Source organism: Erigeron canadensis, chromosome 4 (assembly GCF_010389155.1).
Source record: "Erigeron canadensis isolate Cc75 chromosome 4, C_canadensis_v1, whole genome shotgun sequence".
NCBI lineage: Eukaryota > Viridiplantae > Streptophyta > Magnoliopsida > Asterales > Asteraceae > Erigeron > Erigeron canadensis.
This window is the reverse complement of record NC_057764.1, coordinates 26,875,593-26,891,274: the sequence shown is the minus strand read 5'-3', so window position 1 is coordinate 26,891,274 and position 15,682 is coordinate 26,875,593. Positions and strand designations below refer to the sequence as shown.

General features: G+C 35.2%; 2 protein-coding genes and 1 long non-coding RNA gene across 3 annotated transcripts; 2 read left to right on the top strand and 1 right to left on the bottom strand.

Moving 5' to 3' along the window:
• The first annotated feature begins 2,948 nt into the window (after window positions 1–2,948).
• On the top strand, window positions 2,949–4,797 carry LOC122596420. The gene is made up of 2 exons (XR_006323325.1): window positions 2,949–4,175; window positions 4,299–4,797. It is a non-coding gene; the product is annotated as an uncharacterized LOC122596420 (long non-coding RNA).
• A 549-nt stretch (window positions 4,798–5,346) lies between these two features.
• Window positions 5,347–10,797, top strand: LOC122598613. The gene is made up of 12 exons (XM_043771199.1): window positions 5,347–5,855; window positions 6,326–6,499; window positions 6,605–6,792; window positions 6,876–7,041; window positions 7,152–7,338; window positions 8,118–8,226; window positions 9,149–9,275; window positions 9,406–9,575; window positions 9,746–9,937; window positions 10,027–10,192; window positions 10,280–10,466; window positions 10,574–10,797. Exons 1-12 carry the CDS (start codon window positions 5,738–5,740, stop codon window positions 10,719–10,721), a joined length of 1,932 nt encoding a protein of 643 aa, XP_043627134.1. The 5' UTR covers window positions 5,347–5,737; the 3' UTR covers window positions 10,722–10,797.
• A 57-nt stretch (window positions 10,798–10,854) lies between these two features.
• Window positions 10,855–15,682, bottom strand: LOC122598614 (notchless protein homolog). The gene is made up of 13 exons (XM_043771200.1): window positions 15,453–15,682; window positions 14,391–14,472; window positions 14,212–14,301; window positions 13,998–14,123; window positions 13,737–13,864; window positions 13,416–13,615; window positions 13,237–13,300; window positions 12,982–13,092; window positions 12,175–12,312; window positions 11,953–12,095; window positions 11,823–11,877; window positions 11,371–11,427; window positions 10,855–11,259 (listed from the first exon to the last, which is right to left on the bottom strand). The coding sequence occupies exons 1-13, from the start codon at window positions 15,609–15,611 to the stop codon at window positions 11,176–11,178; spliced, it is 1,437 nt and encodes a 478-aa protein (XP_043627135.1). The 5' UTR covers window positions 15,612–15,682; the 3' UTR covers window positions 10,855–11,175.

Sequence of the window (15,682 nt, the reverse complement as noted above, 5' to 3'; positions counted from 1 at the left end):
TATCTTTTTCGGTGCTGGCTATCTTCCAAATCTTAAGGTCGCTAGGAAGGTATTCGCTCCAATTGTGTAATTGTGCAATGGAGAATGGCCCGTGGCTTTTCCCAGTAGGGTCTCTATAGTTCCAAATCTTTTCAGAATCTAACTCTTCGTCAGTTGATGGACCAATATAGTCAAGCCATGAAGAGATGTAGTCTGTGACATGACTAGGATTACATAAGTCTTCCAAGACCGGAGGTGTCCCGTACTGGATCAGAATAATCAACTCCAACCGCGTGATCAGGTTTATCTACAAAATCTGGATCATGTATTGCATTTTCATCTGGAGCTGTGGGAATGCTCACTTTCGCAATCGTATTAGAAATTGCATCTTTTCTTTTGTCATGTTGAGGAATCGCCTTTTTAGGTCCTCTCTTTCTTCTCTTGGGCACCTGGAATCCATCATGCTCTTGTGACCTGGCGCTAGTGGGGCCTCACTTGAGCCAACCTTAGTCCCTGCGGAGTCAACCTCTAATTCTGCATCTGTCTTAGGCCTAACATTACATATATCAAAATTATGACCAAAAATCTTACAATGAGAGCACCTATATTAAAAAAAACGCATCAAAATGGATAAGTTTATATTATTAGCAACGTTTATTAAAATACCTTGATTAACTAGTAGTAGAATAAGCCTATAAAAAATAACTAGTACGAGTAGTAGAATAAAATAATGCTTAAAGTGAAAAGTAAACAAAATATAATAAATAAAGTAGTCACGTAGATCTGCCATGATAAAAACCTTATCCACAAAAATCTGCAAATGGTAAGAACCTAATCTTAAAGGCCAAAAATTCAGACATAATGTACATCTCCTTTCTTTATTTGTTTTACCATTAACTCCGGCAGACTCACTACCATTAACTCCGGCAGCTCTTTAGGTACTCTCTCTCTTCTCTGTCTCTTTCTCTCCTCTAAACTAGAAAACTCTATGGTACTCTTTTTTGCCTTTTAATATGTTATTATACTACTGTTTATAAGAGCCTAGTTGAACCAACGACCATACCCCTTAAATCTCGACATTGATGAAGAATTGAGTTCTTTGTTTCTTTGCTAACCGATGTCCGGCATGTTGCTTTTTATTGGCTTTTAGTAAATATAATGGTCCGGATAGATTTTTATATTATATGTATAATTGCATCTTCATATATATAAACAGATCCAAACTAAAATGATTCTATATGACGGCTGGAATTCAATTAAATGCCCCCTTATTGTTTTTGAATGAATGAAAATGGAATTTAGTGGGGTTTGGTTTATATATTTCAAGGATGTCTATTATTAATTAACTTAACTATTCTTATTTGTGTATGAAGTATATTTGGAAGGTAGTAATAACTTAATATATTTATTACCCAATCATCAGAGATTTATGGATAATCAGGGACAAGAAGTTGTTCAACGCTTAGACAAACACGACAACATAGTGGTGAGGAGCTTAAGCCATATGCCACTGGGATGTCATGCGAACAACCGAGCCTTATGCTGACAAGTGGCTATTGATGCCTTGATTAATGTTCAATGACATCTTCGTAGATGACTTAGAATTTGACCACGATCGCATTGATGACGCCATTACTACTATTCTTCATGACCATCAAGCAAGCATCAAAAAATTTAGATTCACAATCATACAAGGTTATCATTACAAAAGAATTCTTAATTATTTATCTCCATGCAAATAGAATCCCCATATTTGTGAAAATCATAAGCTTCATTCGGTACCAACATTGAGGAAAATTGATTAAGGTCACATCCTTCGGCATCAATGAGCTTACATCTGAGGAGTTGCAACTCTTTCAATTGCTTAAAAGGTGACAATAATTTCATGCTTATAGAAATGGGTCTCGGGGAATCTAGCTTTATGATCTTCATGAATATGGGGATTCTATTTGCAAGGAGAGATAAATAATCTGGAATTTTCTTGTAATGATAACCCTGTTTAATTGTGAATTCGAATTCTTCGATGCTTGCTCGATGGTCACGAAGAATGGGCGTCATCAATGCGATTGTGGTCAAATTCTAATTCATTTACGAAGATGTCGTTGAACAATAATCGAGGCATCGATAACCACTTGTCACCATAAAGCTCGGTTGTTCGCACGACATCTAGCAGTGGCATATGGCTTAAGCTCCTCACTACTATGTTGTCGTGTACATGTAAGCGTTCAACAACTTCTTGTCTTTGATTATCCATATATTTCTGACGATTAGGTAATAAACATATTAAATTATTACTACCTTCCAAATATATTTCATACACACATAACAATAGTTAAGTTAATTAATAACAGAGACCCAATCCTGGAATATATAAACCAAACCCTACTAAAGTTCATTTTTCATTCATTTAACGACAAGGGGGCGTTTAATTAAATTACAGTCTTCATATGGAATCAGTTTAGTTTGGGATCTGTTTATATATATATAAAGATGTAATTATATATATAGGGTAAAGTTATTTTGAGAAATTTTTTTTTTGCGAGAACCTTTGAGAACTTTTCAAATCAAGCCCAATTAATGATTATTCTTTACATGAAAATTGTTTTTTTATTGTTTTCTGAATAACTTATGTATAATTTTGAAGTTTATAATTGTTTGGAGGCATGGATATGTTATCATCCGTTATACAATTATATGGAGATTTGGATTCTTGATCACATGTGCACGAATATTGCTATGATCACATGTATGCAAGTCGATCACATGTAATCATAACAATATTCGTGCACATGTGATCAAGAATCCAAATCTCCACATAATTGTATAACGGATGATAATACATGCCTCCAAACAATTATAAACTTCAAAATTACACATAAGTTATTCAGAAAATAATCAAAAAACAATTTTCATGTAAAGACTAATCATCAGTTGGGCTTGATTTGAAATGTTCTCAAAGGTTCTCGCAAAAAAAAAATTCTAAAAATAACTTTTCAATATATATATATAATATAAAATCTATCCAGACCATCATATTCATTAAAAGCCAAAATAAAAGCGACATGCTAGACATCGATCGGCAAAGGAACGAAGAACACAAATTCTCCATCAATGCCAAGATTGAAGGGATATGGTCGTTGGTCCAGTTAAGCTCTTATAAATAGTAGTATAATGACATATTAAAAAGCAAAAAAAGAGCACAACAAAGTTTTCTAGTTTAGAGGAGAGAAAAGAGGTAGCATCGAAAGAGCTACCGGAGTTAATGGTAGTGAGTCTGTCGGAGTTAATGGTAAAACAAATAAAGAAAGGAGATGTAGATGATGTCTGGATTTTTGCCAAGGATGGAACTTTTAAGGGGGATCGAGCCTCTCCAAAAGTTTTTGTTTTTAATACTAGTTTTCTTATACATTCTTTAAAAATAATTTTTCATAATACATATTAGCCCCTCTTGCAAAGCTAAATTTTATGTCTCATTGAAATTCACCCCTCCATAGTAAGTGTTCAAGTTCCGCCATTAATTTTTAGATTTTAAGATTAGGTTTATACCATTGACAGGATAAGGTTTTTACAATGACAGATTTTTGTGGCTAATTCATTTATTATATTTCTGTATACTTTTCATTTTAAACATTATTTTATTCTACTACTAGTATTAGTTATTTCTTGACAGGCTTATTCTACTACTAGTTAATCACAGTTACAAAACTTCATATGAAAAATAATGCAATGATAATGAAAGTTTTAACATAATAAAGTTAACATTGACCACATACCCAAATTGATTAGTGTAAGTTACTGTGGGAGTGGGACACAGACTGACGCTCACCCCACCTCGCCTCGCCTCTTTATATTGTATCACACTATCTGGTGTGTTTGCTCCTATAATTTATTGTACTGTTAAAACTTTTTGTTGAATTACTATTTTCTTATTTGGTATGGCCATCTTGAGTTTAATTGTTTCATTAGAGGGTTCTCGGATAAATTAGTTGAGTTGAAATTGTTAGAACTTTTGATATTGGTGAATTCCCAATTGCATTTAGTTTAAACTTAACATAAATTGTCTTGGTAAATTTTAGTGAAATGAAAATCTTTCAGCTTGGATATTATAAGCATTTTATGACGAAATGGGTCAAATGGATCGAGGCAAGTTTGGATATTGGTATTTTTGGCAAGTCAAGTTAGGCGGATCGGATTAGGTATCCTAACCATGAACCAACTACATTGATCTTTTGCTTTGCCCCCATTAGCTAATGGATCTTAGATCCAACAAGTTAAAATAGATAGATCTTGACCCGTTTTGAAAACATATTTTGTTTTAGAACGCCAAGTGTTAGATGTTAATGATTCGAACCCTAGCAGTGACATTCAAGGTGGGCACTGGGCAGTATGTTGGAACCCGCGAAACAGGAGTGATAATACGTATGCCCACACGCTCAAGAGGCAAATGCCCGAAACCATGGGGAATCAAAATTCGATCCCAGGTCTCCAAGCCAACATCCCCTCAGCCAGTTCGCTCAAAAAGGGCCCTTGGCCACTTGATCTACTATCTAAGACCAAGTGGTTGATTTAAGTGGATATTGACAACATAAGTTACCATTTTTTGCTAATGTGGGGTAATCTAAGATGTAATTCCGCCAAAATGAAGCCTGTTGTTCGATTTCTCACATTTTGGGAACATTGACTGATGTATTGCAATTTTACATACATTGGCACAAATAGTTATATTATGTCATGTTAAATGTGATAAGTTGAACTGTAACTCTGTTTTGGGGTGTTGTTGCATTTTAGAAACCCCACAATGGCAAAAAAATTTACTTACAATGGTCTATGAGAAATATTTTTTATCTTACTATATGGGTCAATAGGTTAATATACCTGTTGGATCACATAAATGGGTCAGGTTGGATCAATATCTGCTCATTGGCACCCATATTCTTGGTGGCCGTTTCCAAACCCCTTCCCCTGGCCGCTCTAAACATATTACGTAGTAAGATTCTAACTTGAGACCTCTTATGAAGATATCGGGTCTCCTGACCACTAGGTCAACTTGGTGGTGGTTCCCAAACATATTATTCTACAATTATATAAAAAACGTAAAATATCATATGACATGATACATGTTTCGTTTGTTTATAGAGATATATGAAGTTTCTATACATGAAAGTCAATTTTGGAGGGTGACTTAAAAACGTTAGTTTGTCATCAAAAAATGTTTGAATCACTTTCAACTATGCTTAAGAAGTTGAAATATGAGTATATGACTAGGCAGTCAAAATATTTTATATTTTAGACATTGTGTGTATACGATATAACTTAATGATTCTGTAATTCCACAAATAATTCGTAGCGAAAATTGACAAATTTGTAAACAATAAGAAGGTTGCAGTTTGTTGTGAACTTTGCATGACTTATTCCCTTGACTTAATAGTAAATATAAAGCTGATGTATTTAAAATAGCATCTCAATCGAATTCTTGTTAAAAGTACTGTTTGCCATTTTTTGGATTAATACAATACCAATAGTTGGTGACCAACCATTCATTTCTCTCCAAAAAGGATCAACAACTAGCTGCATCTTGTCTATATTTGAAAATTTCCTAATTGCCACCATAAATATTTGATTATTTTTAGTTAAACGGAACTTTAATGGCTTTATTTTGCTTGTAAACAAATCAAACTTGTAAAACTGTATTTATGACCAAATTGTCAATTAACAACTCTCTCCAACTTTTGAATAACAAGTTACCTAAAAGTTCCTGATGAGCGGAGAAGGGAGGGTTGTTTGTGTTACAGGAGCATCTGGCTTCGTAGCTTCATGCCTTGTTAAGCTCTTGCTGGCCCGTGGCTACTCTGTTCATGCTACTGTTCAATCCCTTGGTCAGTCTACTTTTTCTAATCTTGCTTTGTGTTATTTAAGGGTTACACCTAACACGGGTCAGGTCATCTTTGTATCCAATTTCCCTAGTCACCCAATACCGGAAGTAAATTGTGTATCATCCTGACTGAACTACCAGATTAGGCCCACGGGTTAACGTACTGGGTCAAGTTCGGTGAAACTGGGTAAGCTAGGTGATAACCGAAAACCGTACTAGTATGAGTTTTGGGTTCGGTATCAGTAATGGAATCATGAACCTGACTCCGACTTATGTTGGTAATTCAAGTCTAATATTAAACCATTTGCTACACTCTGGTGGTCTCTCGGGCCACTTATACTTTTCAAACATATTATATAGGTCCAACCTCTGTTTTACCTTATCATCACAAGGCATAGAATGAATCTAACTTCTGCAAACAGTTGGCTTATTTGCCCGTTTTACTTATATTTACTCTATTCAAATACGTTTCAGATGATCCGAAATTAACAGACCACCTACGTGCTCTTGATGGAGCTAAGGAAAGGCTTTCTTTGTTTGAAGTTAACTTGCTAGAAGAAGGATCTTTTGACTCTGCAGTTAATGGCTGTGAATGTGTCTTTCATACTGGCTCTCCAGTTTTAGTTTCAGCTTCTGATCCGCAGGTCGGTTTTTGTTGTGATCTTATTTCTAGTGTTATAAGATATGAATGTACAACTTTTGTTAATGTTGATATTAAGTTTTTTTTATCTTTTACAATTTTACATTAGTTAGAAGTGATAGATCCTGCGGTGAAGGGGACACTGAATATTCTCAAATCAGCTTCAAAAGTTCCATCTCTCAAGAGAGTCGTGTTGACACTTTCCATTGCTGCAGTTGTATTTACAAAAAAGCCTCTGGAGTCTGGTATTACAGTGGATGAAACATGGTTTTCAGAACCGATAATTTGTGAGCAAAATAAGGTCTATATAATTATCCTAATATGTGAATCTGGTTTCTTCATATGTGCAATGTTATACTAAAACAAAGATTTTGTATTTTTTAGAATTGGTATGCACTTTCAAAGACCCTGGCTGAAGATGCTGCGATTAAATTTTCTAAAGAGAATGGCTTGGAGTTGATAGGTATACATCCAGGCTATGTGATTGGTCCGTTCTTACAACCAACTCCCAACCTTGCTGCAGAGGGCATTATGCGCTTGATAAAATCCGGTAATTACTTGCCACTATTATGTGGCAATAGCTTGTAATGCACGAAAATTAGCTAAAACTAGTTAACTAGATTGGTGTGGTACCTTTTGTAATGGGTGGTATATATTCAGGTAAGGATGTATTCCCAGATGGATTGTACAGACTTGTTGATGTGAGAGATGTTGCTACTGCACATATACTAGCTTTTGAAAACCCCGAAGCTAATGGTAGATACTTAATGGTAGGGTATACAGTTCGATCTTTTGAGATCGTGAAGATCATAGACAAACTCTACCCGAATCTTGGCAATTTTGAAAGGTAATTGGTATCACTAATACAATCTCATTTGCAACTTTTAACTTTGTTCATTTTAGATTTTTTAATGCATTTTAGTAAGGTAGCATGTGATACTTATGTTACTTTCAAAGTAATTTGACCTCTAAATGTCGTAAAAGACCAAATTAGTTGCTTGGTTAGAAGGCACTGGAATTTACATGTCTTTTTAAAATACTCATAATTTTTTTAAGAAGCCATGTATGAATGATTATCTCTTAATGGACTTAAATCTACTGCTTAAGGACGGTCAAGAGATGCTAATACTATCAGTTTTAGCTTATTAAGGTTAATGTGGACCGAACTAGCTCATAAAACTCCAACCAACCCACACCAGACTGCCTCATGCCTAGCACTTGAGATGTTAGTTAAGCTCACCTGGAGACCCATTCGGCTACTCAGGTTCCTAATTGGCTCCTGTGGAGATTGAACTTGTGATACTTCCCAAATGCTTCCTTCTCCAGAACCAAACTAGGTTCTAGGCTACATACTGGAGACTGATTGAAACTTTTTATAGGAACATATGCAACTGAAAAGTTCATGATCTAGTTTACCATCTATGGCACCTAGGGGCTGTTTGGTTCAAAGATTTTAATAGAATTGGATGGAAAGGAATTTGGATTTCCTTGTCTTGTTCGATACATATAAGAAATCCCAAATTCCTTTCCATCAAATTCCATTGAAATCTTTAAACCAAGCGGCCTTTTAATTTTCATGTCTAACTCAAAATCTTGATTACTGACCTTTTCCTCAAATTATGATAGGTCTGAAGACAGCAAGTGTAATGAGCCGCTACCTTACAACATATCAAAGACAAGGGCTGAAGGCCTGGGCGTTGATTTTACTTCACTTGAGATAACCATTAAGGACACCGTTGATTGCTTGAAGGAGAAGAACTTTCTGAGCTTTTAACGAATTAAATGATGTCCATATGTTTGTTTAAAGATGATTGGTTTGGTTCGATGTTTATATGTCTTGGAGAATAGAATAAGCCTTCAATTATAACTTCGTAGTGTTTCATATGCAATATCAGATGTAATTAGAATAGACCATCTTACTTTTAAAAGAATACTCTTTTTACACTTTTAGGAGAATACTGTATATCATTATTCTATGTTTAATAATGAGCACTATTTGATTAGTAAGTTTCGTTAAGAGTAAAAGTCATGAAAGTGTTTCCACTCTAACCAATGAGAAGTGATGAACTCGCAAGTTGAATTGTAAATTAAAGTAACTCCCAGTACCACGGTTATGGGTCACAACATATTGTGAGAAACACAATAATGTTGATTGTTGTGTTTTACACCTTTCTGTATGGTAAATCTATGTTGTGTACGACTCTGCTTGAAAAATGGAAGCATAATCTTCTGGGTCCTGGTTCAGATATCACAAATCACAATCACTTAGATTAACAAATACAACAATTTAGGAAATGAGTCACACTTGTGTTTTTTGTATTCTGTGCAGGCATCAACGATTACATTGTGCTGCCGAATACTTTCTTAGTTATTCATAGAGCCAATAATAATATAAATGCAGAAGTTTTATTTCATTATTGGGCCAATGATAACAAATATAATGATTAAAAATTCCATTTATGTTGATTGAGTCAAGTGGTTTCAATTAGCTTTGCTTATAAATAAGGGATTTTTTTTGTTACCTTGTATAACAACTAACTTTTTTGCTTGTCCTTTTTGAGAAAATCTTTTTTTTTTGGTCCCAGTAAATAATTACACTATACGACCACATTGATTCTCCCATAAACGACTATAGTCAAGTATCTTGTATTAACAAGTCGCTACTCATGAACGGAGAAGGTAAGGTGGTCTGTGTTACGGGGGCTTCTGGGTACATAGCCTCATGGCTTGTTAAGTGCTTGCTTGAAAGTGGCTACTTGGTTCATGCTACCGTACGCTCTCTTGGTCAGTCTCTCCCTCTTTCTAACTTGGACTTTCATTGTGTATCAAAATCACGTTCCACTAATATCAGTTGTCTTAATTACACTGCACATTTTTTTTAGACTCGTGGAAGTCCTTACTTTATATGTAACAGATGATCCAAAAAGAAGTGAACACCTACTTGGTCTTGATGGAGCTAAAGAAAGGCTGTCTTTGTTTGAAGCTAACTTGATGGAAGAAGGATCTTTTGATTCTGCAGTTAATGGTTGTGAATGTGTCTTTCACACCGCCTCTCCTGTGTTAATTTCAGTCACTGACCCACAGGTCATTTTTTTGTTTCGACTAATGTGTTATAAACTTATAATTATAGAACTTGTTGATATGTAAGCTAATTTTTTTATGTCACTAAAACTATGATATCAGTTCTTGTTGTGATACAGTGATAAGTGAACTATTTGTAGAGAGCTGAGTTTTGTGTATCTATTTTGCATTAGGCACAACTGCTAGATCCTGCAGTGAAGGGGACACTTAATGTTCTTAAATCTGCTGCAAAAGTTCCTTCTCTCAAGAGAGTCGTCTTGACATCTTCCATAGCTGCGGTTATGTTTGGCAAGGAGCCTCTAGAATCTGGTGTTATGGTGGATGAAACATGGTTTTCAGACCCAGAAATTTGTGCCCAAAAGAAGGTATAGATGCTTGTATAAATATGTGAATCTCATTTCTTGGCTTATCGTTAGATACGTTTTTAAGTAAGCAAAGATTATGCATTTTTCAGCTGTGGTATCCCCTTGCAAAGACACTGGCAGAGGATGCTGCTGTGAAGTTTTCAAAAGAGAACGGTTTGGAGCTGGTAGCTCTACATCCTGGCTATGTGATTGGTCCTTTCTTTCAACCTAATATCAACGTTGCGTCTGAGGGCATCTTAAACTTGATAAAAACTGGTACTTTTTGACTGTATAACATGTGTATCCATTTGTTCACCTAAAGCTCATGAAAACCACTTTACTATAGTTTATGTGTATATGTAGAAAAGGATTTATTTCCAGATGGAATCTATAGACTTGTTGATGTAAGAGATGTTGCTACTGCACATATATTAGCATTTGAAAACCCTGACGCTCATGGTAGATATTGCATCGTTGGGAATATGACTCGTTCTTCAGAGATCTTAAAGATTGTAGGGAAGCTCTACCCTGCTCTCATCAATTCTCAAAAGTAAGTATCCATGTCTGAATGAATGAATATGCATTTAGAGTTAAACTAATATACTGATATGTGGGAACCGGTTTTCTTGTTTGTGTTCCCCTTTCACATTTCAATAGGTATGAAGATGACAAGTGTGTTGATCCGCTACCCTACAATGTATCAAGGGAAAAGGCAGAAAGTTTGGGCGTTAAGTTTACCCCAGTTGAGGTAAGCATCAAAGACACCATTGAAAGCTTGAAGGAAAAGAACCAGCTCAGCTTCTAAAGCACCACACCAAGAAAATCTGCAACTGAGAATTATGTACTCCTTATAGGCTTATATGAAACATGGAATGCTATGATACATTTGTTTACCCTCAATTCAATTTTATCTGACTCCAGATTCGTTTTCAGTTTAATTAGTGGAACTTTGACAATATCAACTCTATAGAATGAAAAATACAATAATCCTTGCAGAAACAAATTATAAATAAACAGAAAACAGAGTACAAAAAAAAAATTGGAATACAGGACTTGAAATACAGTGTTGGCACAATGGCAAAATTCATAACACCCGGCTACCATATTTGCAGTTTAGGTTAACAAAGTTCGTATAAGTAGCCACATCAATGTTGGTATTCATTTATCTTATCCGGATGAAATCTTTGTTGGAGAAAACTGCGCACCAACCATTCATGTACACCTTCATATACATATAGTTATCTTTGCTTAATGATTGTTTAACCCATCCATAACTTTAGAACTCTATCTCTACCACCGGATGCCACTTTCTCACCATCTGGGCTCCAATCCACAGCAAAAACCTAAATATGTGCAGACAAATTTATAAGTTTCTTTTTCAGTTGGTCTTTGTTCTTGTTAAAATTCATCTTCAATCAATACAGAAGAAAGAAAAAAAAAAGTGAATAACATACCTCATCTGCATGGCCTGGAAGGTCTTGCTTCAATTTTTGTGTCCGGACATCCCAAACCTAGAAAACATAACATATCTACAATTACACCCAATAATAATCATACTTTTAGAAAACTAGCTTCCGTCGTCAGCATCTGTTGAAGTGATTTTTAACTATGCACCACTTCTGAATAATATGATTGAAGGAAATTGGTTATACTTTACTCATGATGTAAAAAACACTTCCAGAATTAAAGAGTAATCTTATGTGACGATATACACAATGTTTAGCCCGTTTAAGTGCCTTATTCATTTAATTCCTTCAAAATTTAGCCACTTTTTACAATATACCTGTTTGACCTGTTACTATAATAAACAGAATGCCAATTGACCCACTTTTATATTAAGGGGTTTAAATTGCCACCTCTACTCCCGGCTTAACTGTTCAAAATTAAGAAAAATCCTCCATTTTACCTTCAAAGTAGAGTCCTTGCTACCACTCAAGAGAAGTCTGCTGTCAGCAGACCAGCTGCATTGAACAATACAACTAGTGAAAAAACAAACCAACTTTTTGGTTCCATGTAAAAGAGAAAGAAATTCAAACCTTATCTGATAAACAGGTCCAACATGACCCCGAAACGCGGCAACAAACTTCCCAGTTATTCCATTCCACAACTTGACAGATTTGTCAAATGAGGCACTTGCAATCCATTGTCCATCAGGAGAAAAGTAAACATGGTTTACTAGCTGTAGAAGCAAAATGAGTTAATGAGAACTAATAATTTGCTTGCGACAAGAAAAACCAGTTTTGACACAAAACCATTACCTGTTGATGACCTGTCATTCGCGTTTTCGGGTGCTTGCTGACAGAAGGTTCCCATAAGAACATAGTAAAATCATCACTACCTGAAACCAACCTTTCAGGTGAATTACCTTTCATCTTGTTGTATCTTTCTAAAGCTGCCTGTTACAACACCAAACCAGACTTTTAACCAAAAAAATTAGAAAAAGTTATATGTCACTTGAATGGGACAACCAATATATTCTGCTGATTGTTATCTACACTATTATAGCAGATATATGTAGCTATGTTCAGTAGTTTAGGAGGGTTTTCCGTTATATATTTGCATATAGAACTATAAGGACCGAAATTTTTATTAAATGTGTAGGAATGGTGCATTTGCAATTTGCGAACACTGCCGTCGGTCTAAATATGGTAAATGGTTATTGTTGATGGCTTTGAAATCCTAAACTGTTTCCCTGCTATTCCTATATATCATATGCTACTGGTGGTTGAGTTATGGGTAAGAAGCTATAGTCCCTTGCAGGAGTAACTCCAGGACTGAAATTATTAAAGCTTTGAGGGTTTTAAAACTTCGTTTCTGTTTAGCTAGAGCCTGATTATCTCCAAATTTCTTTTTAATTGTCCATAAAGCTTGTTTTGCAGTTTCGGTCAACGATGAGGCATGTGGTGACCGTGGGTCGAAGAGTAGCTACCATTGTCGTCTTGTATTAGTTTTTCAACTCAATAGAATTTTCTGCGGTACAGTCCTCTGTACCAACATAGAAATTCAGAAGTGGTACTCAGAATTAGACACAAACCTCTTAGGAAAAAAAATGGGGCCGAACTTACCTTCTGCATCTCTTCTGGAGATGAATAATATTTACGTGTATGATCAAAAGCTCCAGTCCTAAGAACATACTCGGTGCTTAATGCCAGAGAATTCACCCAATGTCCATGACCCTGTAATTCAACTATAAAATGTAAGAAACAACAAACATAAGTAGATTCTAGATTGTTCTGGAAAACTTTGATCCACCATATAAGAATTTAATACCAGGACTCCAAATAGAAACTAAAGTAAAAATCAAGCATAAGTAGTTAAACCTTCAATTCACGAATCAACTTCCCCTGAGTAGTTTCCCATACTTTGATTATACAATCTTGAGATCTGTCATAGGTAGAAAGTTGTACAAAAATAATGTTCTCTGTTGCAAAATGTATTCACCAAGACATTTGAAACTAGTAAAAGAAAGTATAATTCTAGTTTGGACGACGATATATACCCGGTGTATATGAATCCATCTCCACCCCATTTTACACAAGTTACTGCAAGAGTATGGCCACTAAGATTAATAACACTTTTTCTCAATGTAACATCCCATATCCGTGCATCGCCATCTTTGCTAGAGCTAACAAAGCGGCGACTTGGAGATCTAAGGTGTAGAGGTTCCCATGATATTCCAGTAATCCATTTCTTGTGACCCTGTAATTTAATAAATTTTTACGAATTTGTCTGTAATCTGCACACTTCTTTAGGATCAACAAAAATCTCATTCATATGAAAATAAAAGGGGTGAAAAGATGAAGATGGTTAAAAATCATACTGTAAGCAGGTTGCCAGATGGTTTCCCTGTTTGTGGGTCCCAGCATTGAAGTTCTCCAGACTTGCTGCCACTAACAAGATACTTACCATCTGGTGACCATGCAATAGAAAGCACCCAATTCTTGTGCCCTGAATAGATGTAAATTGTAAACATGAATAATTTGTAAATATTATCAAAGCTTTAACAACAAATTTTTCACTTTAGCGATGTTAGCAGTAATTGCAAGACTTCCTAGGTAAGCTCGTTATGATAGTATCTGACCTGTACAAGTGAACATAGGCGTTTGGGTATTTAAGTCCCATAGCCGAACAGTTGTGTCACCTGAACCGCTAGCTAATTGTTGTCCATCAGGACTAAATGCAACTGAAAGTACAGCTTCTGTGTGACCTGCGGGATTAAAATAAAAGGATTACTAACTATATATTAGATTAAACAAAATAAAGCTAAAGAAACTCATAGCATGCAAAAAATATACCAGCAATTGTCGAAGAACAACGATTAACCGGGCGAATGCGGAAGACTGCCTGGGGTTGATACACAATTCTAACTACCTTCTCCACAGAAACTGCCAAACAATTGAAATGACATCTGATGATTCAGCAACCGCTTTGATACAGCAAACAATATATAGCAACATATACACTGTCTGTTTACCTTTATTCTTCTGCAAATAATCTCCCAGTTGTACAACAAGCTCGTGGTCGGATATATAAAAAGAGTATGGCAGCTTTTCCTCCTGATAAAACCAAAATATTTACAGTTAGCATTGATCATTAGAGCTGTTGAAAAGCATACTATATAGAAAAGCACAATTATTATAGACAATTTCTATCTTTATGTACTGCATAATGAGCTATACCACCACCAACAGTTCAACTTCCATGAGATGTCATAAAGTTTCTCCAACCTATGAAGAGTTTCCTACTACTTGCAATGAACGAAAAACGCTCCTAGCATTTGTAAGACGCAATAAAATGTTCTAGTACATCATTTGGACACAAAAATGCAGAATAATTATCTTTAGTTTCTAGCATTTGTTAAAATAGTTCCAACAAAACCATTTAACTGCCACATGACTCCATAAGTTATTTCCCAATAATGAACTGTTTGTTATCAATCGCAATGGGTAAGTACACTCCGAACAATCCAAAACACAAGAACATTTACTACTTCCACAAAAAGTGCAATAATTTCTTTAAGAAAATGACCAACATGTCCTTATTTCTACTTCATTCAAGAATGAGCTAAACGATTTGACATATAGCCCTCATTCAATCACTATCCCTACTTAGACTAAGGGTACGTTTGGCAAAATTATTTGCAGGAAACTCGAGGTCTAATTTATCTAGTGGCATTTGACAAGATAACTGGATACACATACATTAAACTAGATACTTAAATAAACACTGAATCATTTCGAAGGTTATTCTGACACTTCACCTTATTAGAAACTCAATCTTGTTTCAAAAGCTACTTAAAGTAACTTTTCTTTCCAAAGCTTATTTTTTTTTAACAAAACCCCCCCAAAATAAGTATGTCAGCCAAACAAAGTTAACTAAAAGCACCCTAAAATTAACTATATCTATAATAATATAACAAACAACAATTTCCCATACATAAATTCAAGAAACCAACATAAATAAAGTAAAAAAGATACAAACTTTATATAAAAAATACATAAAAATCAAAAATTTGATGAAGGGTTTTTGGAAATACATTGTTGAGCAGTGTGTTGACCATCTGTTGAAGCTCTTTAGGGCCCACAGATTGAGGAAGATACATAGATGCACCAAGTTGGTTTCCTTCTGGATCTGCTAATTCACACATCACATTATTACCGTTACTATTCAATTGCCCTGCTGTTTCTACCTCCATTTTTTAGGGTTTTTTTTTTCTTTTTCTTTGCAGGCTGAGAGTGGAAGATAGAAGGTGAGGGAGAATGATAA